The sequence below is a fragment of the Manis pentadactyla genome, chromosome 2, assembly GCF_030020395.1.
Source record: "Manis pentadactyla isolate mManPen7 chromosome 2, mManPen7.hap1, whole genome shotgun sequence".
Lineage (NCBI taxonomy): Eukaryota > Metazoa > Chordata > Mammalia > Pholidota > Manidae > Manis > Manis pentadactyla.
In genome coordinates, this window is record NC_080020.1 from 211,529,053 (window position 1) to 211,556,772 (window position 27,720).

General features: G+C 47.7%; 1 protein-coding gene across 3 annotated transcripts in view; it reads left to right on the forward strand.

Moving 5' to 3' along the window:
* Positions 1–27,720, forward strand: part of GALNT14 (polypeptide N-acetylgalactosaminyltransferase 14) — a 202,957-nt gene that overhangs the window by 110,833 nt on the left and 64,404 nt on the right. For all 3 annotated transcript variants that reach the window (XM_036903619.2, XM_036903620.2, XM_036903618.2), the window contains exon 2: positions 12,503–12,672. In XM_036903619.2, coding sequence (XP_036759514.1) covers positions 12,503–12,672 — 170 coding nt within the window. The remainder of the gene's footprint in view (positions 1–12,502; positions 12,673–27,720) is intronic.

Sequence of the window (27,720 nt, forward strand, 5' to 3'; positions counted from 1 at the left end):
AGGAGACATTGGCCTTTTCTCCTCAAATTACAGCAAGAATTCAAGAAATAATAAGTGAATGAAGGGCAGAACAGGTGCAGCTGCTATCAGGGATCTCCATGGTGAGGTATGACCACCTCATCTCCCCTCCTGCAGCCCAAGGCTTTGATTTTGCCCAAGGGTGAACTGGGAGCAAGTTTCCTGGAACCCTGTCTAGCCGAGGGCCCTCTGGGAAGCTGCTTTTCATGCTCACCATGCATCCTGGCTTGAGCAGGACTGAGATAGTCCCCTTGGCTGCCATGCATGGAGTTGCCTCCCTAGCAGGTCACCAGGGTCCCTGTCGCCTTTCCTCCCTGAGCAGTGTCGACTGCACTGTAATCACACAATTAAGATGCCATTAAAATGTCACATTTGGAGAAATCCCTATAAACAAAGCATTAACAACCGCTTGAAAAATCGCAGTCTTTACCACGAATGACCTACTTTCTCTACACACCTCTCCCTCCTGCCACCCCGACTCGGCTGCCTCTTTCCCTAGCCTCACTTTCAGAGGCAGACCAGTGGAACAAGTCATGTTTGCTCCCTGGGCAGTCTTCATTTTTCATGCACTGGGAAAGGCTCTTTGATGAGGCCGGAGATGGCCAGGTGAGGGGGAGCCCAGAACTGAGCCACTTGGTGAAGGAGACAAGCGGATGCCACACCGCAGCAGAGCTGAGATGCTGATGGAAGGAAGAGAGAAGCCCTGCTGGTCCTCAGAAATTTGAAGACAGGGGATAATGTTGAAAAATCTGAGGGGTGGATTCATGCCACTGGCTCTGACTTCTTCCTCTTGGGAAGAGGATCCCACCGGACATAGTGGTCACTCTCACAGTGTGACCCTTTGCAGGAGGAAATTGTCCTGCCAGGGGCGGTAGGCCCCAGGCCTTTGGATCCTGCCACTGTGAGTAAAGGGTGAGAACATAGTTCAGCAAAGAGGCATGGGCAATAGGGCTTTTGATAGTTTTAACCTCATTTCCCAGAATAGTGTTCCGGAAGAGTTAAGATAGGGAATTTTCTTTGTCACTAGTATGTAATTGTAATGCACCAAGAAAATGGGTTACTTAAAGGAATCTTCTATATGAGTGCTCTGATAAAGTAAAATGAATGAATGTTCTTATAAAGTAAAACATAAACCAAAAACAGCCCTGGTGAAGTGATTAATCTCTTCTCAATGTATCTGAATTGCAAATCTGGATTCCCATAGAGACTCAAACGGGATTAAAGTGAGAGTACTCCTAATTCAGAAACAGCAGAAAGAAGGCCGTTGTGTATTAAAAGCAGTTGAATTAGAGTGTAGGAGATGTTTTAAATATCATTCTGGTACCTTACATCCCTCTAACAGTTCAGGATTAACCTGCAGAAGGGACCATGCCATGGGGCTCTTTAATGAATGGGTAAGAAATTGTTGGTGACGAATGTGTCACTTGGGGAGCAATTATGGGAGCTTCCTAAGGCAAGGGAAATGCTCCTGTGGGTCTTGTTTACATAAGCAAGTGCATCTTAAGTCCTTTTTTATAAGTTCATTCAAGATGGCATGGAATACGTTCCTGCTGTGTCATAAAGATGGTCAGTATTCAGGATGGACTCATAGGGATTTCTCCCAGTTTTTCCACTCACCGTCACTATACTTACCGTGTTGCCTGTAGCATTAAATTTGCCCTTGGCTGAGCTGGGCATCACACCCACCCCAACCCACCCAGATTCAGCAGGCAAGACATCTGGATACTCTGGGCCTGCTTTTGACATAAAAAGAGCCCCTTTCATTAAAAGCCAGCCAGCGGCCCCCATGGAGTTCTGTAAGTTAAAGTCATTTCAAAGTCATTCACTCCAACCAACATATTCAGCAGCTGACCTAGTTTTGAGGAGCTAGAGGGTTATCTGGATGTCGCCTTATTTACAGAGCATATAGAAAATGTGCTAAGCTCTGGGCCCTCTCTGCGCACAGTATCTGGGGAGATCTAGCCCACACCTCAGAGGCGTAGGAGAGAGAGGAACAAAGTCTCCTCTGCAGAGAGCTTGAGGCTTCTCGCTAATGTCACCTTTGGGGAATGAATGACAGGGCTTAGGGAACACTTGACTCTGAAACTCCCTCTCTAGCCAGATTCCAGTTTAGCACCTTTTGGCATGTGGATTAGGGAAGGTGGTCCCAGGATACCCTTGGAGGGAAGTGTTCATTGCTAGCAGCTGCTCCTCCCTCCACCCTTCTTCTGTAGGCAGACCCTGGGGTTGGAAGCCTCATTCCTCAAACTCACGGCCCTCTGTCATGGCCGGTCCTGAGTAAGGACGTGACAGAGGCTGTCTGACTGGGTTGAATCCCAGCACCTCCACTTACTAGTCATGTGACCTTGGCTGAGTCCCTTTTGCTCTTCAAACCTCAGTTTCCCCGTTAATGAAATAGGGTTCCTAATAGCACCTGCTTCAGGTTTGTGCTGAGTGTTCAGTGAGCAGCATTTCTAGGACAGAGCCTGGTTCCCAGTAGACGTGGAAACACTTGTTGTGGGGTTTGTGATAGTGTTTGTGTCCAGTGGGAGAACTGGTCACCTTCTCAGGTCGGTCCATTCCCCTGGCTTCCCACGGGCATCTCCATCTTCATTTCCCCAAGGGCATCTGTACCCAAGAAGAACTGGAGGGAAATTTGGGGAAGGTGCAAACCTTGCTCAGCCTCCCTTATCCGGATAGCTGTAGGACTGGCCACTCCAGCCTTTGGAAGCCAAGTCCCAGGAGGCAAGGAGAGCCCCCTCACCTCCCTGCCCGGGGCTGATAAGTCCAGTGGAAGAGAAGGGTGGGCAGTCGAGCCTGAAGCCCTAACGTCCAGGCCTCTTGGCCTGATGGGAGATTTGGAGTCTCAGGCAAGCCCAGGCTTCTGATCCCACTCCTGAGACCCCCACGTTTCTTCCAGAATCTCCCAGTATAGCTCTGTGCTGACCTCAGGCCCCACTTCCACACACACAAAAAGGGGGTTAATTAGCACAGAGGCCACACAAAGCGCAATTTCTAGCCATCTAAGCTGGTGAAAACTTTATGAATTATGCATCTTAAAACAGTTTTCTGGTCTTATCATTTGCATGCTTTGTGTTCAAACCCATGTTTGAAATAGGACGTTTTGGGATTTGGGGTAGAAAAGTCCTGCCAACTCCCAGGAAATGTAAATGTTCATAACTATTCTCTGGCTTTTTATCAAAGCTGGACAGTAAGATGATACATACAGTCAGTCGCCTATGGATGCTGTCACAGCCCCCATTTCCGCCACAGGGAAGAAAGAAGCTAAACATAAACTGGCTGACTGTAAATTGCATTTTCTCTCCATTAGCATTCAGTTCCCCAAAGAAGCAATAGTAACCACGGCACTGTTGATGAAAATAATATTACATATGCATTATGTTTTGCCAAGCAATTTTTCATGTCTTATTCTCATTTCTGAGCTCTAATCCAGGCCTGTAAAATTGTTTAGGACAAAGATAAGTATTGTCCTCAGGACAGAGGAAGAAACTGACCATTGGAGGTTGAAAGGACCTGCAGAGCAGAGCGAGGCTCAGGGCTCAGCTTTCCTGAGTCAGGATCTCTATGGTGTTGATGGAACAACAGGGAAGAATTATAGGATCATCCCCCATGCTGTGCTTCCCCTTCTCTTCGCATTTCCACCCTCCCCATGCACAAACACTCTAGCAGCTTCCATTCTGTCCAGTGCAATTGGGTTGAAATGTACAAGGGCCCCTTGAAATAGAAAAGCAGTCCCAGAAGCATAATGTGGTATAAGCCCTGTTCCCTTTGTTCTTCCCTCCTTTGTCTTTCTTCACCCCTCTCCTTTATTTCCTTATTGTCCCTGGAGTCACAATTTGGTGACCTTCAGGCCAAATTAAGCCACAAGCTTTTTTTTTTTTTTTAACACTGAAAGGGGAGGTTTGCAGCAGTGTAACTAGGCGGGTGTTACTCAGCCCTGCAAAGTCTTCACTCACATTTGTGTTCTCAGTGACCTTGAAGACATTTTCATTTGTGACCCCTGATAGGTACCCTTGAAAATTGCCTGGCTGCATAGCTATTCTTTGAGGCTAAAGAGCTTTCTGATGATGCTGAAGATATTTCCCTGCCCTGTGCAGGCGAGGGAAGGGAGAGTCTGACTTTTGGAGGGAGATCTCTTCAATCACTGAGAAGTCCAAATCTTGTGTTTAGTGTCTTTTTCTTTCCTTCTAGACGTGGTTTCCAGTGGAGGGAGCCTCTGACCACGAGGCCCTACCCAGTCCTTCTGGGGGTCACCCTGGCCATCGTGGTGGGCCACGCAGGAGGAGGTGGCCCCTGCTCCCTAGCACCCCCGCCCTGGGGAACGGCTGTAGTATCACTCCTGCAGACCTGCCCTTGGTCTGGTAAGGTGACTCTGCCCCCAAAGGCTCAAGTAGCCATACCAAAGGCAGCATGTTGCAGCATCCAGCTCTGCCCACCTGGTGCCTCCCTTCCTGAGCCTGAGGCTTCTGTCTATATAGATCCAGGCCCTTTCCTTGGTCCCACTGGGTACTCATTCCATCTCTCAGTGCATGCTCTTCTCCAGTGTCAGTCTCCTGGTCCAGGCAAGTCCACCCACCTGGGCCACTGGGCAGCCTACCAAACCCTCTTTCTCCTGAGCACCCCATGGGGGTACCTGGCCACCTTCCCACTCAATCTCTTGATCTCTGGGTTCAGAACTGGAAGGGACAGAGGCTTCTCATGTTCCAGTAAGCAGCACTGTTCCAGTCTTTGAACACAAAGAGGAGGATGAAGAAATAAGTGGTGTGGGTGGGGCCGGCTGTCTCTCAGTCCTCATGCCCACCAGCAGGTGGGAGGTGTTCTTCAAGCAAGCAAGGGACGAGTTGAGATGCCTACCTGCATAAAGGAGCTCCAGGCTTTGGCGGTGGAATGTACAGGGCATCAGGTGGGAAGGACAGGACACATCAGCATTTGTGCTCACACCCCCAGGTTTGTGCAGGAGAGCCTCTGTCCCAATCGTGCTGATGAATAATTCCCTGGTGCCTCCCTCTCATGTTAATTAGTAAGCAAATTAATCTCCATGTAAGGTCCAACTTGTGTGAGTTTCTTTTTTTCCATTCCAGAAACGAAAGCTGGGCTTCTGTCCATTCTGTTAATCACATTATATTTCACAGCTGGAGTTTTCAGGCAATTATAATTATCAGAACTTTTCTTCTTCCAGAAATCTCAAAGCTTCCCCTAAAGCATATTTGCCTGTGGTGTGTAATTGAGACGTAGGTGGTTAGTGTGTATATTGGGGTAGTGGCGGGGAGGAGAGAGCTGGGTGTCAGTGGCTCTTCTTGTTTGCGACTAGATGAGATGGACTGCAGATGGAGGAAGGAGCCAGCATTAGAGGTCTAAGCGTGATGTCCAGGCTGTCAGACCCTCCAAAATTCCAAAGGGCTCAGAGACGCCACAGCGAGCAGCTCCCAGCACACCAATTTTCTAGGCACCTGGCTGTAGGGAGGGAGGTGGGTGAGAAGGAAACTGTGGGAAAGAGATGGAAGGAGGCAGGAAAGAAGAGTAAACTCACCTCTGCTGATTCTATGTTACCTCATTTGGTCTGAGAAATAGCCCTTTCCCCTCTATTATATGTCCGTTCCATCTACCGAACTCTTCAAAGGGTGACTTTCATATAATTAATACTGACCATTAAACTGCAATGTTGAAGGAGCAATTGCCTAATTCTGAGGAAAATTTAAATTTATTACCAGCACCCGAGATAAAATGAATACTAAAGAGAAGAGAAAACCCGGCAGAAGATAAATAGAGAGCCAAGTGGGATATTGACTTGATCCTTCTCCAGTGCAGGGTAATTTGGCTTCTAAAATGAGTTAGATCATAATAAATTAAATTTAGATTTCTGTACATCAGTTAAATAACTCCCAAGACAGAATCCCAGAGAGAGGAAGAGGTGATAATACATGGTAGAAATATTAAAATGAAGATTTTATCTAATAATCCATAATTGATATGCTGTCCCTAGATGAGGGGAGGGGATTTGCCAGCTCTTCCCTTTGCCATGAGCCCAGGTGAGCAAAGGGCTGGCTTGCCCCTCCTCCTTTGTTTGAGTTTATCCTGCATGCTCAGGGGGAGTCTGGTGACGGTGGTCATTCCTTTCCCACGCCATTCACTCTAAGTAGGACTCAGATAGCAGTGTTAGTGTGAGAGGGATTATGCTGTCCTCTTGACTGCCTTGATGCTCCTTGGAAAAATAAGGTCACTTCCTAGCAGGGTGGACAATAGAACAGTACAGGGGTGAACAGATACTTCTGCATTGTTGTGACTACCCAGAAGGGTGAGAAACCTAGCCCTGTAGATGAGGGAAACATCAGGTGATATTGAAGGAACCCAAGTTTGAAGTCAGAAGTCCGTGATTGGAGTCTCAGTAGTAAGCTCACTATCCATGTGGTCTTGAGCAAGCTCTGTGAGCCTCGGTTTTCTCGTCTGTGAAATAGATAACTTACCTGCCTATGTCAGAGGGATATACAAATGAAATATTCCAGTGAAAATGCAGATTATAAACATTTCTGTGTTTGATATTGATTTTCAGTTGTCATAACTTCTTAAAGCTACACATAGTTCCTTTTCAAAGAACTTTGGTTAATTTTTTTATTCCATATTTTAAGCAGTTTATATGTGGTTATGCTTTATTTTGTATCTATAATTCCTTGTATTGGAAGTCCACGGAAGATCTAAATTGCTTATAGTTTCCACCTATGCACTTATAGTGACTTATTTCCTTGTGTGTCAGATCATTTTTTATTGTGATTTCAACTTTGGTGAACTTCATGGGAATCCTGGGGGTCTAAATTAGAGATTCTACTCTCCAGATAGGATTTACATTTGCTTTACATTTGCTGGGAGCCAGGGATATGACTGATCTGGGACTATTTGGTCTCCTTCTTGGCCTTAAATATATGACTCATGTTCAGTTTCTCCACCTTCTGGAAGCCAAGGTTTGCTTTCTCAGTGACCTTTAGCCTCCCATTTTGTCTTTACCTATCATTCAGCTACCCCAGCTTAGGTCTCAGCACCCTGTATTTTTCCCTGGCTTCATCTCTCCTCTTATGTTGAATATTTTCTTTCTAGAAAGCCTAGAAGTGCTTTAAAAATGCATTTGTTGTTATTTATGTGGGATCCAGTTGTAGCTTAGCATGAAGTTTTATCCACGTACCTGTGCTGCCCTGGTGTTCGAAGAAGCCTCCAGCAGGTGCAAAGCAGGGGCATGTGGTGTGGAGCTGGGAAGCCAGGGGCCGTGGGCATGTGTGGATAAGAGCTCCAGTGCCACACAGTGGCTAAGAAACTAGGTCTGCAGGCTTTGAGGCAGATACTGCTCCACTGTGTGAACTTGGATAAATCATTTATCCTCCCATGCTTCAGTTTCCCCATTTGGAAATTGGAAACACAGTTTTCTATTGTGTATCAGGTTTGTGAGAATTAGAATAATTTGAGGCACCCCTCACTCCTCTCTGAGGTTCTGAGAAGGGGTGCTGTGGTGGTTAATTTTGTGTGCCCAGTGAGTGGCAGGCATTCTCATAGCATGGCCTTTCCGTGGAACAGCTTCTGTCCATGATACCTGGGTATAAAAGTTAGACTTGATCATGAGCAATGTCTATCTCTTCATACTGCACATATGGAAGAGCTTCCAGAATGTTTGAATTCCTTAATGAACCATCTATCGGCTTAGGTTGGTCTTGTTCTCCTTGACCTGTTAGTATCTATGTTTTGTACTCCTCTGTGTCAATTTTTCTGAGTTGTAAGTCTCATATGATGGTGAATACCTGGGGTGGAAGACGTGGGACACACAACATTGTCCTAAAAATCTGAAAGGTATGAGGAAGATTAAACTTGTACCAGAAAGCCCCAGGGATAAAACTATGCCCAAAAGAATGGCATTGCTAGAGACATATTCTGGTTTAATATTAGAAGGAAAATTTTAGAAGTTGCAGACCTTTGAAGTGGGGTGTGGGCTCCTTGGGCCCTCTGTGTCCCTGGAAGGATGTCCTCTGGGCAATGGAATATTATGCCAGCGTTTCAAACATTAGATGGATAGATGAATATAAAATTTTCAATAATAAATCATATCAGTTTTTTCATTTCTGACCTTCTTCCATATTCTCATTTTTCTGCAGGAATATGCCTGCAGAGTTCTACCTTTTCTTGACCTGGCTGTTGGGAACAAACCCACTGCCAGAAAGGAGAGTGACCCATGGGTAGGATGATGAAGGGGGCACAGACATCCTTTAAGACAGAAAGGTCCCAAAGTAGAGAAAGAAGTTGACTGGGAAAAATGATGGGAAACACATAGAAAGTCTTTGCAGATGCCCCAGGAAAGCAGCAGTGAAGCTGATAAGGCAGTCTCACCTAATGGGAGCTGGAGCCAGGCTATGTGGGTTCAGATCCTGGCTCCAGCACTTACCACCTATGTGACATTGGTCAAGTTAATTGATCTCTGCCTTGGTTTCCCCAGTTATAAAATGGAAATGCACAATCTCTTATTGTCAGGATTAAATGTAAATATTTATAGTGCATGACAGGTACCCACCAAGGTGTTAGCTGCTTTGTTATAGGGTGAGTTTGAGAAGTTTTATTCAGGATCAGCACAGTTCAGAGTAGGATAGAAGCCATATCAAGGGATAGAGAATTTTTCACTTTAATATTAAGTGAAAAAGAGGTGAATCAGGGCAGTGAGAGAACTAGTAGTACCAAGCTGGGGAAAGAAGGTAGGGAGACAAACACATTTAGTGGAAAATAGAGGCAGCTTCAAAGCCGAGCAGAAGGGAGGCTACACCCATGATTCCTGAGCCAAATAATCAGCTTGAAACTAGAGTGAGGGGAAACGGGCCAGGAAACGATGGAGAAAAGGGGATTCAGGATGTCTCAAGAAAGCATGGTGGGAGGAAAGAAATTAAGCAACTTAAATATGCTTTTGAGCTTTTGTTTTTGGTGCCAAATTATTCAAGCACGGGGTTGGCTGACTTAATCAGATACTTTTATGAAAGATTATCTTTGTTTTCTGATTGTGGCATCACACTTATCATTTGAAATACACCCTCTCTGGATAGAATAGATTCTAATCAGAGAGTCAAGTGGGGGCTTGCATGGGGGCCATGGGTGGTGGTGAGGGCCACACGGGAGTGGGCAGGCCTGGAGTGGGGAGGCCCTTGGCGGGGCTTCTTGAGTGTGTGCCCTGGTTTGGGAGTGGAGTATCACCTCTGTTCAGTACCAGGGAAGTCTGTGAAGGGGAAGGCATGTGTTCAGACACTGTCCCGAATAGTCACATGAGCCGGAGCAAAGAATCCAGAACATGGGTAGGGCGCCTGGACCCTCAGAGGCTGGATGTGGGAACTCAGTCATTGAAGAGCTTGGAAACCAATTCCAAATTGTTACTGAAAGTATTGGTGAAGTCAGTGACCCTTAAGAAATCCTGGAAGGGCCAGAGCTGCTTCACTCTGGGGGCAAGCAGGGAACATGTCTGGCCCTTCCTGTGGGCATGGTCCCCACCCTACTCCGAAGGGTAGGTGGCCCTCAGCAGAGGAGATGCTCCTGTCAGACTGGCGCTGGGAAGCTCTGGGGAGGGTTCAGTCAGCAGTCCCTTCACTTACTGGCTGTCAAGCTTGGGCAAGCTACCTAGCCTCTCTAAGCCAACCGCCTTGTACGAATAGCATTGTGCAGATTCTGTGGCAATATGTGCAAGCTGCCTTGTAAAATAGAAATTGCTCTTCAAATGGAAGTCTTATTATTTTAACACAGCTTCACCATTATTTAATACATCCAGATTTCATTATAGGAAAACTGAGCTCCTGGTACAGGGAGTCCCCTGAGTGGGTCTCAGTGCAGCAAAGAGTGAACCAGCTGCAGACATGTGACCATCTCAGGGAGCAGTCTCCTCCAAAGATGCCCTCAACTGACTGCAGATAGACCCTTTTGCCAGCCTGGCTGCTGCTTTTCTGGGAGCATCTCTCCAATGCACCATCTCCAAGGAGGCAGAGCCTTAGCAGCTAAGCCAGGGAAGGTTAGCGCCCTTAGAGTGGTAATTGCCAGGCTGAGCAAACCACCCAAATTTGTGCCCTATTGGCTCCTGGCCCAATGTGGTGTAAATAGAGTATAAGGGATAGGGCCAAGAGGTTGGTTAACTGCCCTCTCCCCAGACCCTTGTGCTTCTCCATGGGTGCTGGCCTCTCCACCTGCTTCTCCAGCTGATGGACGGAATCATCCATCTGGGCCACAGCTGGGCCCCAGGTCAGGTTTCCCTCCCCACCAGGTTAGATTGCTGAGGTCACATCCCAGGTGTTCCTGCAGTAGTGCCTCCCCTCACTCTGTTGTATACACCTGGCCAGAAACATTTCCCCGCTGGCTGCCTCCTGCAGACCTAGCTGCATTCTGGAGTTTCTTTCACTCCTGCTCTCTTTGCAGTCCATGCTCTGACTTCGCCATTCCTGAGCTAGCAAATCGCTGAACAGATTCTCTTCCTCCAGATCTTCCTATCTTTTGTCCGTATTTTCACTCCACACCTATTTCCCCTTCCCATCTCCCCCTAAGGAAAGGAGAGTCCCTGCTCATCCTGGAGGCTCAAACTCATTTGCCACTTCCTCCAGGAAGCTCTTCCCATTCCCATTATTCCTCTCTTATGGTGTCACAGGTGTCTGCATGCATGTCTTTGTGCAACAGTACAACCCCTCCACGGCTGGGCCTCCCATCTCCGCATTTCCCCTCCATAGCACAGGGCATGGAGGACCTCGCAACTTAGAGACCTGCAATGAATTAAACTGGGAATGAGCCAGTGGGAGCTGGTTCAGGGTCTCCTGGCTCTTCCCTGGAGAACTGGATGTTAGGGTCCCCCTGCACTGATATTCCAGCTATCAGATGGTGCTGTCCAAATTCCCCCTGTGTAACAGTATCACAGGACGTTAATAAAATCAATTATTGGATAAAAATCACTGGTTTCCACAGTTTCACTTTGTGCTATTAGCGGGAGAATACTGTTTCAAAAGGAGGTAACGGAGAGAGAGGGAGAGAGAGAGAGAGAGAGAGAGAGAGAGAGAGAGAGAGAGAGAGATTACTAGATAACATGGAGTGGTGCCTGAGATGAATCTGCACACTGGCAAGCAGCCCCTTGGAGCTGCTGTCTGTGGGCCGCGCACCTACATGGCCATCTGCAGGGCCTGACCTAGGCCTTCCGGTCAGGCTCCCCATATGCAGAAGGGCATCCTGGTTGGTGGTGGCACGGGCGGCACCCAGGCAGCTTTAGATACTTGCACAGCGACTGCGGTCAGTAACTCATGAATGAACACCTCATCCTCCATGACGCTACCCCAGGGCCCCAGCCTGCGCATTCCAGGTCACAGCCTGGTCAGTAGGTTCTGCCCAGAAATGCAGAGTTCTTTGGCTTTGATGAACCTAAAGGGTCTGAGCTTGCTTGGATACAGACTGGCTCCCTTCCAGGGGAGACTGCTAGCATCCACGGGGCAGTGGTCATCAAGGGAAGAGCCCAGCTTGCTGAGGCCCTGAAGCCCATGCCTCCCGCTGGCTGTGCTGAGGCCCTGTTGCCTGCGGAGCTGGTATGGTGGGGAGCTGGCCCGTCTGTGCCTGCCCTGTGTAAGGCCCTTGCCTCCTCTGCTCCGTGAATGTGCTCGAGGGCCCAGAGCCTGAGCTCTGCTTTGGGCTCTGCCACTGTCCATCTGTATAACCTCAGACAAGCCAGTGTTCTTTGTGAAAGCTGTCTTCCCAACTCAGCCCTGAAGAAGGTTTTGGGGAGGATGAAACAAGATCATGAATAGGGAAACCGTGTTACACATTGTAAAGTGCTGTCTCATGTATGATGGGGTTATTACTTTCTCCGCCATTGATGCTTCTTAAAAAAAGAAACTATGTATTCTTGGGTTGGAGGAAGAAAAGAACACCTAGGGCATCTGTCCAGTGCATAACACACCATTATAGATGGATTGCCCGCTCCCCATCATTACCTTCCTGTGGCAAGTGAGGGACTGGTAGTCATTGTGTACCTACTATGTGTCAGCCACTGTGCCAGGATTTTCTGCCCAGGGTTCTCAAATTACTCTGGAAAAGTGGCCTTTGGAGTCAGGATACTAAAATCCAAGTTCCAGTCCTGCCACTTCTGAACTGTGGGACCTTGAGCAAGGTACTTAGCTTATTAAAGCAGTTTTCATGTCTGTGCAATGGGCATATGAGTGATACCCATCTCCTAGAACTACTGTTCTAATAACATGTATAATAATAGCATGAGTAAAGGTCCTGGCACAGTGCCTGGTATATAGTGTATATAGTGCTCAGTAAATGGTAGCTGCCAACATGGTTGTTCTGCTTGTTGTCATTGTTGTGGATGGTTTTATTAGAGTCCTTCCTCTGGCCCCGTCTTTGAGCTAATGCCAAAATAAGCTGCACCCCTGAGTTGGGTGCTGACAGAGGGGGCTGGTGGAGGGCCGGGAGCCCTTCTCACAGACTTCCCATTCATGTCACACAGATCTCAGAAGCTGACTGGGATGACGTGTGGGACCGGTTTGATGAGCGGCCATATCTAAATGCCAAGAAGTGGCGCGTTGGTGATGATCCCTATAAGCTGTATGCTTTCAACCAGCGGGAAAGCGAGCGGATCGCCAGCAATCGGGCTGTCCCAGACACTCGCCACTCAAGGTACCTCCTTTTCCTGCTCTGTTACTCACTACCCCTCCCTGCAGTCCTGACCTACTGACAGCAGGCTTGATTGGTGTGGTGCCTGGTGCCAAAAATTGGGGAGACAGACCATTTGTTGCCAGCTGGATGCTGAAGGGCTTATGGTGTGGTAATTTACACTCTGTGCTGTTCATTGCTGCAAGCCGCCCCAGAGCAGTCCCGTGGACAGGGTGGAGCCTCCTTCCCCTGCACCTTGCCCCTCTCACCCAGGGGTCCCCCTTGGTGACACTTGACATGAAATCATAGAGCACTAAAAACCCTACAGCCTGGGCTTATTTTTCCCTGGCAGATTCCCACGGCCTGGCCAGACTCCTAAACTGGGGAAGGCCGGATGGGCAGACCCCTGAAAGTCTGGTTGTGGTCTCTTCTGTTGCTGGGAGAGACCCTGGTCCTTCCTCTGATAGCCCAGGTACATTTTATCATGTGATAAGAGAAGCCAGAGGGGCTTCTTCACTTGCCATTGGGTCTGCTGTCTGATTTGGAGCAGCCCATCACACATCCTCTATTCTACCAGGCCCTGGTCAGGCCATACCTTCAAATGGATTGCAGAGATCAGGCCTGGAACAATGTAGAAAGCTTTATGTCCCAACAAAAAGCATCTTTGTGAAGGCCCTTTGCTTCATTAACAGAGTCATACCAGCCCTTTGCTTCCTGGTGAAGCCTGAGTAAGCAAGTCAGTCTAAACCCCAGGTCCTCCCTCCTGGCCTCCTGGCCTCCAAGCTGGGAGGCCAGCTGTGCCAAAGGCCCATGAGGGTGTGTTTCTTGTCTGCTGCAGGAAATTGACTTTGTACCACCTCCAAATAGCAGACCAGCATGCTGGGGGTAAAGGGGTTGGAAGGCTATGTTAAACTGAGAGGCTGTAGGGATGGTGTTAGCTTCTTAGCTTTCTGTATTTGTTTGGGTCCTTGGGCACCAAATAGTCGACACTGGGGTTTACATGCAGAGCAATAAGAATTCTCATGACTCATGAGGCTGGTCAATCTGGTGGTGTGCAAGTTATCAATATATGAAGGCTGGTGGACTCACTTTCCACAACTAGACTATACAACTCAGAAACACTTTACTTACACAGCATGTGACCCATGGAGGCACTCAACCACCATCATTCCAAAAAGAAGCTGGAGTCCTGGTTTCCTCATGAATAAAGCCAGGGGCATGAGCTAGGTGATACCTGTGGCTTCTTCTGACTTTAGAGTCTGAATGTGACTCTCCCCTTGAGGCAGCCACGAGCCTTTTCCTGAACAGCAGGGCCTGGACCATAGCCAGAGACCCAGGGAATGGATTATACCTAGGACTCTCCTTGCTGCTGTCTTGAAATCTTCTTAAAGTGTTATTCCTATTAAAATTGCCTGGCCCTTGTCTTGGTCCTTGGCATCTGATAGAAGTTTATTGAAGTTTTAGGTTATTTTATTTTCCTGAGCAGTCTCCCTATAGGAGAAGGGAAGACGGAGGAGACAGAAGGTTGAGAAGCCCCACTGGGTCTCGGGTGGGTGGTCCTTTCCTTGTCCAGATGCCGAGACCTTCCAGAGGGACAAAGGGATGCCTCCTGGCCAGGAAAGGAGCTGGAGCATCTGGGTAAGAGCCTTCCAAATGGCGCATCTACATGCGCTCCCAGCAGCAGGGAAACTTCAGCAATTCACTGAGTGGGCAGGGTGAGTTTGTGCCTTCACCCTGTTCTATGATCTGAGAGGCAGAAATGAGAGTTTTATAAGGGCCAGCCATATGTGGTGGTTGCACCTGAAGAACTGAGCCGGTCCCCAAGGACCCAAGTTCACCAGGGCCAGTTCTGGGCGGTGCACCTAACTCAGTGTTCCATCTGTTATATAAGTGTGATCCGCTGGGACTGCGGCAAGAAGGGAGGAGAGGATTTAGATGAAATCCAGATACCCTTTGGGCAGACAAAGAAGAAAAGTGTATTATCAGCCATATGTCTGCCTTGGGGCTCTAACCTTGCCCTGTGGGAGCAGGGACTGTGTTACTCAGAGAATTTCAGTATTCGGGGTTCTTATCTGTAAAAGCAGAATGGGGAGAGAACAGAGTATTAGGGATGAGGGCAAGCACATGGGACCAGGCAGCCATGGCAGGAGCACTGAGCACCTACTGTGTGCAAAGCCCCAGGCTAGCACCATGAGAGGCCTTTGATCAGATTAGCCATCCCCAGGCTGTTTGGTGCAGCGTTGACCCTGTGTTATGCTGCTCTTGTGGTGCTGAGAGGTCCAGAGGCTACCAGTTCTTTCCTCAAATAGGTCTCACTGGGGGTTGTCCTTCCATCTACAGGGTCACCCATTCCAGGCCTTGCCTCCCAGAGAATAGACAAGGGGTTCTCAGTAAGACTGACATGTGGGCTGGCTACTGCTGTGTGGTGGGGACCATCCTGTGCGTGGTTGGACAGTTAGCGGCACTTCTGGCCTCTCCCTTTTAGATGCCAATAACACCCCCCAAGTTGTGACAACCAAAAAATGTCTCCAAACATTGCCCGGAGGGGCAAAACTTCAATGAAAACCACTGCTGTAAAGCCAGCCCCGCTGGTTACCTGAGTTCTCCAGAATGAAACATCAACGTGCATTACCGGCCCCGGGAGCAGGATGAGGCCGGATCTTCCCCATAAGATAGAGTCAGACAGCAGATAGTCCAGTCTCAGGGTTAAGGATACGGACTCCAGGATCAGAGCACCCTGTTTCCAGTCCTGGTTGTGCCGACAGCTGAGCAAACTTACCATTCCCTGGCTTCTCTGGACCACGTTTCCTTTTTTGAAAAATAGAGATAGAAATAACAATAAGATACCTACATAATGCAGGTTTTGAAAGGATCAAATAAAATATACATAATGTGCTTACCTACTCCATAGTAAATTGTCAAAAAATGTCCATTACTTTTATTATTACAGGGTGTTAGGTGGGCTGGCACTGTCAAGCCTGGCTCTCCTGAGAAAACAGAAGGTGCTTAGGTTTGAACCTGCAGGCAAACCCCAGGATTAGGAAGGGGCATGGGCAAGACCAGCTCGTCAGGACAGTGGTGGGGCAGAGATGAGGAGAGGGGGGTGTCACAGTTACATTCAATGCCAGAGAAATGGGAATGAATGAAGCAAACCCCTGTGGGCATGCAGTGTTGCTCTGAGCATGAGCTCGGCTGTTCTCAGGGCAGGCATCTGAGAAGGATCACGTGGGGAACTCTTTTAAAATGATACCCAGACTCTGACCAGCTGAAGCATTTATTTACTGCGCTTGCTAGTGATTCTAATGAGTAGCCAGAGTTAAAAACCACTACCCCAGGTAAGCATTTCCCAAACTTAAATAGGCAAATAAATAAATCATCTGAGGATCTTGTACCTCTGACTCAGCAAGTCTGGGCTGGGGTCTAAGATTCTGCATTTCTAACAAGCTCCCAGGTGACCCCAATGCTGCTGGTGAATAGATCACGGTTGAAATAGCAAGGGCACAAAAGTAAACTCAAAATGGATCAAAGACCTGAATGTAAGTCATGAAACCATAAAACTCTTAGAAGACAACATAGGCAAAAATCTCTTGAATATAAACATGAGCAACTTTTTCCTGAATGCATCTCCTCAGGCAAGGGAAACAAAATAAAAAAATCAACAAATGGGACTACATCATGCTAAAATCTTCTGTACAGCAAAGGACACCATCAGCAGAACAAAAAGGCATCCTACAGTATGGGAGAATATATTTGTAAATGACATATCCGACAAGGGGTTAACATCCAAAATATATAAAGAACTCACACATCTCAACACCCAAAAAGCAAATAACCCTATTAAAAAATGGGCAGAGATTGGAGACTGACGAAAATTAGGCTTGGGGTGGATTAATGATTGTGCATTGAGCATTGACTCCCCTATACAGAATTTTATTGTTGTTAACAACCATTTGATCAATAAATATGAGAGATGCCCTCACACACACAAAAAAAGTATACACTTCCAATGGTAAAATAATAAGTAACCGGGATGTAATGAATATAGTCAAGATATTGTAACAGCTTGGTATGGTGATAGCTGGTACCTAGAATTGTCATGTATATAAATGTTGAATCACTATGTTGTACACCTGAAACTAATGTAATGTGATACTGTGTGTCAACTACCCTTCAATAAAAAATAATTATCTACAAAAAAAAAAAAAATGGGCAGAGGATATGAACAGACACTTCTCCAACGAAGAAGTTCAGATGGCCAACAGGCACATGAAAAGATGCTCCACATCGCTAATCATCAGGGAAATGCAAATTAAAACCACAATGAGATATCACCTCACACCAGTTAGGATGGCCGACATAGAAAAGAATAGGAACAACAAATGCTGGCGAGGATGCGGAAAAAGGGGAACCCTCCTACACTGCTGGTGGGAATGTAAACTAGTTCAACCATTGTGGAAAGCAGTATGGAGGTTCCTCAGAATGCTCAAAATAGAAATACCATTTGACCCAGGAATTCCACTCCTACGAATTTACCCTAAGAATACAGCAGCCCAGTTTCAAAAAGACATATGTACCCCTATGTTTATCACGGCACTGTTTACAATAGCCAAGAAATGGAAGCAGCCTAAGTGTCCATCAGTAGATGAATGGATAAAGAAGATGTGGTACATATACACAATGGAATATTATTCAGCCATAAGAAGAAAACAAATCCTACCATTTGCAACAACATGGATGGAGCTAGAGGGTATTATGCTCAGTGAAATAAGCCAGGCAGAGAAAGACAAGTACCACATGATTTCACTCATCTGTGGAACATAAGAACAAAGCAAAAACTGAAGGAACAAAACAGCAGCAGACTCACAGAACCCAAGAATGGACTAACAGTTGCCAAAGGGAAAGGGACTGGGGGAGGTGGGTGGAAAGAGAGGGATAAGGGGGAAAAGGGCATTATGATTAGCACACATAATGTAGTGGGGGGCACAGGGAAGGCAGTATAGCACAGAGAAGACAAGTAGTGACTATAGCATCTTACGCTGACGGGCAGTGACTGTAATAGGGTATGTGGTGGGGACTTGATAATGGGGGGAATCTAGTAACCACAATGTTGCTCATGTAATTGTATATTAATGATACCAAAAAAAAAAAAAAAAAGAAAGGAAGAAACAGCAAGGGCTTAGACCAGTGGTTCTCCAAGTACCGTTTGGGATTTGTGGTTCCCCAAAGCAGCAGAGCCCCAGCATTGGCATCCCTTGGGAACTTGTTAGAAATGCAAATCCTTAAGCTTTGCCCCAGAACTACTGAATCAGAAACCCTGTGGGTGGGACCTAGCATTCTGAATCTTAACAAGCACCGCAAGTGATTGTGATGCCCACTCAAGTTTGAAAACCGCAGAGCCTCAGCTTGTCCATGTGCTTGCCTCCCTGGACTAGGTAGAGTCTGTGAGTGGCTCGCGTGTAGAGGCCCTGGAATAAGGCCACCTACCTGCCCTTGTGCTGCAGTGCTCTCCCTCTGTCCAGATGGCAGGACTTCTGTCTCAGGCCCTCTAGAAACTTTTCACTTCTCTGGTTCCGTCCTGCCTTTCTGTCTTCTCCCAGTGCCTTCAACCAGAGGATCTACATGCTGCCATCCTCCTGGTGGCTGGCATCACCTTTACCAAGCAGCTCCTACCAAGGGTCCATTCCTGGACCCATGGCCTTTGGCCCACACTAGGCGCCCGGTTCCTGTGTGGGACCCAGCCCCACTGATAACAGGCTTTGCTCTCACCCAGTTGCCTTCATGTTCCCATCATGCCTTGCAGCTATGGTGCTACTAGAGATGATACCAATTGCCCTCTAGGGGGAGAAATCTTTAACAGCATCTACTGTGCCTGGCATGCTATAAGAAATCAATAAATGTTTGTTGAATAAATGAAAGGGAGAGGAAGCCTGGAAAGACAATTAGCTACTCTCTCCCAGGCAAAGAGGAAAGGAGGAGCAATAATCAGCCCCCTTCCTGTTATCCTACCATCCTTGGGGGCTTCAGGTGGGAGATAGAGAGAACAGACTCAGTTAAAGGGAAAGGCTTTTTCCCTTAAAGAGTTCTCATTACTGAAAAGAGAAGAGTGAAGAAACAGCATGTGGGAGGGGTCTGAGCTTATTAAATTTGCTTCCAATTTTCTAACCACAGTAATTGGATTCTGATTTCTAGGACACGTTTGGACAGCGCCTGAAACAGAGCTATTAGCTGAGCATGAGAGCAAGCGTTGCTGAGAGCTGAATTGCTTAGGAATCCAAAAGTGCCACGGGACTGGAGGAGGCAGCAGGTGGGGTGAGGAGGGCGAGGCTGTGGAGGCTTCCCCCAACAGGCAGACGTGCTGATTGAAAAACCACGTGCACTGGCAGCGTGGGCTGCCTGACAAACGCGTCATGGCATCAAGGGAAGGGAGGTACAGGCAGGCCAGAGCTTAATTTCCCCAAAAGGAGGGAAAGTCACCACTTTTCTCTTGATCCCTTTCTCCTTGTAGCTCACGGTATTCTGTGGGAGGCAGTGGGTTTACCTGGATCGCGGACTGACCGAGGCAAGGTGAAGAGTAGAAGATAAGAGCGGGGCAGGCTGAGCTGCCCATTCCCAGGGTTGATGGGGTCCATGGGGCAGGCAGCAAGTGGTGCACATGCCTAGGATAGCTTAGAAAGTAAGTGTCTATGGCTTCAAATGGAGCCCTTACTCATTCACCCTTTGGGGCTGACAGCCTTCCCACCCCATCCCTTACATAGCATTCGTCAGCCTTTAGACATGCCTTTGCTATGGTTCAGTCTTCTCATCCCTGATTCGGGCCCTGATGGGGACGAGGTGACCAGCAGTGGCCTTCCACATGTCCCTGCACCTCTCTTGGCTTTGCTTTCTCACCTGCAGCTGGACTAGGTGACCTTGAAGCTTTATCATTCCGTGAATTGCCAGACAGTTGTAGATCAGTTCATTCCTGATCGCTTGATCTTCTCATTCTGGAGATGTACACATGTGTGCAGTCTGCTATCCCACCACACATCAGTGTGAACAAAGCCATTGCAATTGCACTGGGACATCTTAGTTCCCAATTTTCCACCTTAGGCCCACAACTTTGTTAACACTGGTGAGAGCTTTACTTTCCAGTGCACTGCCTAGGTCCGGTAGGCTCACAAGGATGAATAAGATGTGGCTGCCTACGTCCGGGGGTGGGGGTAGTGTGCCATAAATAACTGTCTCAGTATAAGGAAGAGACAGCAGCTAACTGAACCTGAGATTCCTCAGGAGAGTTCTGCTCTTTATAAGGCATTGACTGGTCCAACAAATAGTCCTGGTTTTCCAGTTGTCCAGCCCCTACCACTCTCCCCACATTCTGGTGACAACAGCTGGATTTGCCATCACCCAAGTAGCACTTAAAATGTCTGGCAGGCAAGAAGCCATTCAATGGAGGCACACCCCTTGAGAAGGGAGAAAATATTTTGATAACACAAATGTGTATTTTCACTGTTGCCTAGCAATATGTATTATGGGGTTGCTTTGATTGCAGGGGGAGCAGGTGGCAGAGTGGACTGCACCCGTGAGCCGTGAGCTGGAAGGCCTCATTAGGTCACCTTCTCCTGGCCAGTGACTTTGATTGCTCCCCTCAGCATAGTCTCCCCGCCTTTGTCCAGCATGGTGCTAAATGGTTCAAACAGTGGGATACCCATTGCTTGCCTGGAGGGAAAATTCCACACTTCGATACATCTCACCAGGAAGACATTTTTCCTTTGCTCCTTTTCATCTTGGGAAATGAGGGGGCAGTGGCCCAGTCTTGGATCGCATTGCTCCCTCCTATATTTACTTGGTTCGAATGGCTGCCAAAGATCATCATCATTTCTCTCCTTGTACTCGTCACTTAGTGGTAATAGGATAAAAATCTTTACGGCTGGAACGGCTAAGCGTAAAAAATGTTCATATTCCCTCAGAGTCAAGGCTATTCCACTAGCTCAGCGCAGAGCTGGTGATGCCACATCAAGACGGAGGGGAGGGGAGGGGAAACCCATCACAGACACTTAGCTTTTGCAAACAGGCTCTCCCCTTCTGCTGCGGTCTGGTCCCTCCTGTGCACCATTTTTCAATACAGGAGTTTGTGAGCCTGTTGACAGTGGCTGTGAGTGTGCTCGCTCCATATATCTCAGAGTTTCTGGGAGCTTTGGATAGGAGAGGTTTCCTGGAAGTGGCTGTACAGAACTCTGCTCCCTGGACAGCGGGCGGAACACCTACAGAGCCCTGGGCGAGGTTCTCACCAGGGTGATGGGGAAAAAAGCCACAGAGGCTGAGCTAGCAGGTGACTTTGGGCCAGGATTCCTTTCACTCCCAGGCCCCTCCTACCACTGCTTGCTCTGTACATTTCAGGCTGGTTTCCCCAAGAGGCAGCTCCTCAGCCTTTGAAAGGGAACTGGTAAAAAAAAAAACTTGCTGACAATTCATCTGGACAGACAGCCTCAGCTAGGTGTATTTTTTCACACCTTGTTTAAGTTCATTCCCACCATGCTTTGTATGGCTCATTTATTCGTTTTCCCATTCATTTGCTCATTTATCAACTCAACCCATTTATTGAGCACTGACCACACGCCCAGCTCTACACTAGAAATTGGTCCCAACTCTCCAGGAAGGAGTTCATAGTCTAGTGGGAGAAATGAAAATGGGACTGATTCCTGATGCTCAAAGGTGGCTTGCTCCAAGGCCATATGCTTGATTCTGGGTAATGCACAGACTTCTTGCCCTCAGCTTCCAAGTACCTACCTCCTGCCCTGTCCCTGGTTTGGTGTAGCTATTTCTGTCTTGGCCATGGAGCAAACCAAACCACAAGAATTAGGAGCTTTCCTGCTCTGTAAAGAAGATAAGACAGCATTAAGCTGGCCTACTGGGGAGAAGGAATTTACATGTGGATGTGAGGCACTAAAGGAGATATCATCTGGGCTGGAACTGGGGGAGACAAGTAGTGTTTTAGCAGGTGGTAGGCATTCCAAGGTGATGGAACAGCATTTGCAAAGACGAGGTGGAGGTGGAAGAGCCAGTGCTCTGTACTGATTAATCCAGTGTCCTTGGAGTATGGGGTGATGGAGGGGATGAGTGGGGGAAGAATAGTTCTGGAAGGGAAATTTGCATTCATGTTGTGGCAAAGTCTTGAATTCGAGAGAAGCAGCTTAAGTTAATTCAGTAAACACTGGAATGCCTTTGCTTTCATACCGTCTTTGCCTAAACATCACAGCAAAGCTGGGGAGATGCCCTTAGCAGTATGTCCCTGGCCAGCACCACATTAGGGGAGCTCCTGCCAGAGGGAAGAGGGCCGAGGTAGGACTGAGCAGAACTGTGCCAGGCAGCAGCGATGCCTTCTCCACCCCAGGAGAAGGGTGGGCAAATGTACAAAGCCAAGCTTGGCTGAACTGGGGCTGACCCAAGGGGGACCTTGGCTTCAAGGCACTGGTATCCTCAGGGTGGGGTGTTGGGTCTGACACTGAGGAGTCTGTTCTGAGGTGAGGTGGGAAAGATGAGAGGCAGGAACTGGTCCTGAGGGAAAAACTGGTGGGGATCTGGAAAAAGAGTCTATCCTTTACCCCCAAACTAACTGCTGGATTTTAGGATTGCATACCAGTACTGGCTGCAGAGACTTAGGTAGAAGAGCAAGACTAGCAAATTAACCACACACCTGGGTAAGAAGAGCCAAGCTCAGAGAGGTCAAGGGACATCCCTAAGGTCACACAGCTAGTCAATGCTTGGCTGAAACTCAATGCTTGGCTAAAACTCAAAGTCAAGTTTTCAGATTCTAGGTATAAGTATATTTATTCGGTCACAAACATCAAGTACCTATTAACTATTAACTGAATATTAATGTTATTTTTAGCTTTTGCAAACAAGCTAACATATTCATATATTGCATATAATATACAAACATATTAATATTAATATTAATATGTCCAAGTTAACTCAATGAGTGTGTGTGTGTGACTTGTGCTGTTGGGCAAGTAGAAAAGATGATGCATGAGGATTCTAAGTTTCCCAGTTAAGACAGTTTGATATTTACATTTAGGCTTTGTTTGGAGGCATGGAAGTAACACTTGAATTAGCCAATGGAGGCAATAGTTTCTTCTGGTGTTCTGTCACTGAGACAAAATTCTAATGGGCAGGTAGCCCAAGAAGAACCTGGGTGCCTTTGAAAGGAACTAAGTGGCCTTAGTTCTAAGGGCAGGTTTCCCTCTCTCCTCTCTGGGTTTGCTTCCTTTATTGAACATTGCCTAAGGAAGGGGGTGATGGAAAGAAATGTGGAAAGAGACAGAGAAGTATGTCCAGTGCCCAGAATGGGAAACTGATTTGGAATTGAATATTTCCCATGCAAATCCATTCGCAAAGTATTGAGTATTAGACTGCTAGGTGTCAACCTTAAAAATTAAACAACAAAGGTTATTGAGCAACAAATGAGTTTATTTGGGAATAGTAGAGGAATTGCAGTTCAGGACATGCAAATTCTGAGGAGCCATAGGCAAGTCTGAAGAACAAAGAAGGAGAGTGTCCTTTTATTGAGGAAAGGAGGAAGTTGGGAGCAGTTATTTGGAAAAAAAAGTCCATTGGATGAGGGTTTAAGGTGGTAGTGGCTTCTCATTGGCTGATGAAGAGGGAAGCTTGCTGTTGCCAGGCTGAGAGGAAATCTTCCTTTTTCCTGCTGGGCTATGTAAGCTGGAAATAGTAGTAGTGTGTGAGAGCACTCCCTTCATCGCTTACAGATTCCATTTTGAATGAGGCTTCCGTTATTTATTTTCACATAGGATATAACTGTAAATGAGCAGTTGGAACACTTGCTTTCATGGAGCTTAGATCCCCAAATGAGCAAACCCCCCAGCTGGATGATTGGGAACTCCTTAGCACCCTCCCAGGCCACCGTACCTTCTCACCTGTGGCTCACTCCCTGCGGGAAGGATGTTCTCTTAAGCTAGCCTTGAAAATAAGCCCTGGCCCATGTGCTCCAAGGGGAAGGTGGTATCATTTTTCTCTTCTCTAAATTATCTTTTTCACTGTTTTGGGGATGTGCACTTTTAAGAAGGCAGAAGGCTGGGGAGAGACCCTGGATTGTCACTTGGCATTCTGGGGTATTTTTTATAGTGCTGTTGGGGGCACCCAGACAGCTGATATTCTAAGAGGAGGAGACATTGTTGAATTCGGTGTTGGCCCTTGCCTGTTTCATGGGATATATTGAGTCCTTCCAGTTCCCTGACTTTTGAAATATTCCTGCAAGACCAGAATCCCTCATCTTCTCTTAAGTAAACTTTGTAGCCAGGTATCACATACATACAGAAAAGTTTGCACTTCCTAAATGTAGAGCCTGAAGGAATTTCCAAAGAGAACAAAGCCATGTTCCTACATCAAGTATCTCAATCAAGGGAAAGAAAACTCTCAGTTTGCTAAAAGTCATCCTTTAGCCCCTGCCCCTACTCCCCAGTATGAGCAACACTGTCCAGACTTCAAGTAGATACTCGTGTGTGTCTGGCTTACTGCAAAATTATATGTGTGAAATCCAGCCACCTTTTACATGACACAGTGTATTTGCTCATTGTGGTGTAGTATTTCTCTGTATGAATATATTACAGTTTACATATGTGTTCTGTGAATGCTCATTTGGGGTTTTTCTAGCATGAGACTCTTATGAATTGAGTCCCTGTGGTTAATCTTGTGCTTGTCTTTTGGGGGACACACGTGTGTGTCTCTGTGGTGTGTCTCCCAAGAAGTTTTTAGAGATACTGTTGAACATCCAGTGAGGAGCTTATACCCATTCCACCTGCACCATCAGCACAGGAGAATTCTAGTTGCTCCACATCTTTGCTTTCAGTCACTTGGTATTGTCCATCTTCTTCATTTTAGCCATCCTAGAGCCTGGGTGATGGTATGTTATTGTGCTTTAAATTTACCTTTCCCTGCTGCTCAGTGAAGTGGAGCACCTTTTCACAAGTTTATTGGCCACTTGAAGACCCAATGAAATGTTTTGCCCCTTCTCTAGCTCCTTTCTGTGCCCTTTTCCCAAGAATCAGGCACACAGCCTGACTCTTATTGTGTCCTTAATCTGCTTCACTTGTGATTATTTCTGGACATTTGTCCTGTATCTTGGCAGTGAGATAAAATAGGGAGGAGCAATGTGATTGAGCATGAGAAGACAGGGGTCCTATCTGAGACATTGCCAGCCCCTCACCTACCCTCCCACATACCTGAGGGAATATGGACTGGGTGTGTGTTTCCTCACATGTAAGAAGAGAGGAGTAGCTCTGAGATGCTTGTGAAGGTCCCATCCAGCTCTGTCTGCTGGTTGACAATACTTCTGCCAGTACAAATGTGCGGAAACTGACTTAGGAACTGAATCAGGTTGGAGGCTATTTCCAGAAGCATGACTCCCTCCAGCCCAGGGGTATCTACCCTCCTCCACAGCCCTGGACTAATCTTTCACCTCACACACTTCCCCTCCTGACAGGACTCGAGGGCCTGCAGGACTGTCAGAGCTGTCCTTTTTATTACTGTTTTGTCCATGTCCTCGCGTGGCCTTCCCCACCTGCTCATGCCTTCCACTCAGTGGAGGTCACCAGACCCTCACCCAGTTTGAGATCCAAACCTCAAGCTGGTTTGACATGGTTTTGCACTTACCAGAAGTCCGCAGGATCTATTAAGCCCAACAACGGCACAGCTTTTTGCTTCTGGGGTTGACACTCCTGTTAATGGCAGCTACACTGCAGACTGGTGACCTGCCCACGTTTTCAGTGTAGAATAAGGAGTTGGAACATATGGATTTTTTCCCTTTACAACCCAGTACTCTCATGTTCGCTTACCATTCCCCAAATGAGCTTCAAGAACCATTGGCTTGGTGCAATGTACCACATGGGCCTCTAATGCCAGAGAGAAACAGGCTGGCAGAACTGGCTGGAGGAGGCTCAGGGTCCTGGGGTGGTTCCTGAGTGAAAGGCTGAACCTTGCAGCAAGTCCTCAGAATATGAATACTCCTGTCGCACATGACACTTTACAAAGTGCGCTCTTCCCACTTTCACCAACTTTCTCAGAAGTCCTGCAGTGAAGAGGTCATTACCATTTCACAGTGGGTAAGCGGAGTCCCAGGCAAAGCAGCTGGTTGATGAAGTGGCAGGGCTGGGTCTCCTGGTCCTGTGAGCTTTGAGATAAGGCATCTCTGCCAATTACTAGCTGGTCCTTCAGTTACTCAGTTTCCTCATCTGTAAAATGGGAATAACAGTGGAACCCAGGGATGCTGTCAGAGTGAGATGAAACAACCCATGTCAAATGCTGAGCAGAGTCTTTAACTTCTGGCAAGCACTTGGTGACTGTTAGCTGTGGTGATGAGTTGTCACATTAGCATCAGGCCCTGTGATGTTTTGAGAGGCAGGGTGGATAGGGTGACAGCCCCAAAGGAGGCGGGGTGACATAAGTGAGTTTGGAGAGGTCCTGGCTCAGTGCCTGTCCCCTATCTCTGAGTTGGGGCGCACTGCAAGAACAAGGTGGCATGGGGGTGGGGGCGCTGCGGGCAGGGAAGGTCAGCAGGGAGCTTCCTGCCTTGGCCTTGGCTCCCAGCGCCCAGCACTTCACTTGCCTAAATGTTCAAGCTTACTTTAAAAACTGGAATGCAAAATAAGCAATGAGGCGATTGCAGTGCCAAATCTGGTAAAAATCATACTTCCAAGATACTGGGGATAAAAGCCAAGGCCAGAAGAGGGAGAGATTAAAGGGCTGGGGGCCAGGAAGTACAAAATGTGTTTGACAAGAGATGAAAAGAGCAGAGAGGAGATGACAGCTGTGGGTGGGAGAAGCTGTGGAGAGGAGGCTGCCCGTGCAGCCGCGGTGACAGAAAGTGGGATGGGGCATCACAGCAAGGAAGCCCGAGGGCCACTGGCAAACTAGCTGGAGAGTGTGATGTGACAGAAGGGGACCCGAGGAGTCACATAGCCAGCAGGGTTCCACCTGGGCCAGCACGACGTGAGATCAGCGAAGGCCCCTTGTGGTTAGCCTTGGGGTCCCTGATGCAACAGAAAGAGGTCCTTGTACTTGACTGAAGCTTACTGTGCGGGGACAGCTCTCGCATTGTGCCCTTGCCTGTGCGTCGCCATGACCCTGAAGCAAGCCAGAGCAGGCGTGTTACATCTGTTCTGCTCCCCCACTCTCCCGATTCTCCTCCTCAATTCATCATACAGGCATATCACATATTCTTTACCCCAGGCCTCGCTGAGCCTGCCTGTACTACCTCTCAAGACAGCAAGCACCCTTTTTGCTGCCGCCCGCTCCATCTGAGGGCAGGTGCCACTGTTTACCCTTTGCAAGCCCAAACCCTTGGAGTTCTTCTCATCTTTCACCCTTGTTCTGTTGAGTCTGCCTCCTAGATAACCCTTTGTCTCTGACCTTGCTGCTCTACTCACCTGCTGTCCCCTCTCACCTGGGTGACTGCAGCAGCCCCAGCCACACACCAGTCCATCCTCTACACTTCTTTGGAAAACTTTCAAATATAGACACGTTGCTCTCATGAAAAACTCTTCAAGTGCTGTCAGCTCACCCCCTCCCCTGACACACCCACCCAGGCTCGCAGCCTGCTACCTGGCTTCATGCCTCCTCCTCTTGATGCTCTCTGCTCAGGACATGTTTTCATCTTCCAGGAATCCAGGTTTGAGGGTGGGGGGGCTCCCTCTCTCCTGGAAGACATCCTGCCCTGTCAGGTTAGGTTTGACAACTCCTCCTCATTCCCAGGCTCACTTCTGAGCACCCGTTACCCTGAGTTGCAAACACCAGTTTGCTTTCTGTCTCTCCCTGAGGCCTTGAGCAACTTGGGGCAGGCATGCTGGCTTATCTTGATATCACCACCCTCCCACCCCCATGCCCAAGCCTGGCATGGTGCCTGGCCCTCATCAGCATCAGCTGAGGGAATATGGACTCAAAGAGCACTGCACTGGCTTCATTCTCAGACTATCTCTGAAAATATCAGGGTTTGGGAGTGCAGATGTGGAACTAACGCTTCAGAACAGAGAGAGAGAAAATCAAATCACAGGAAATTTAAAGGCACCTTCACTCAAC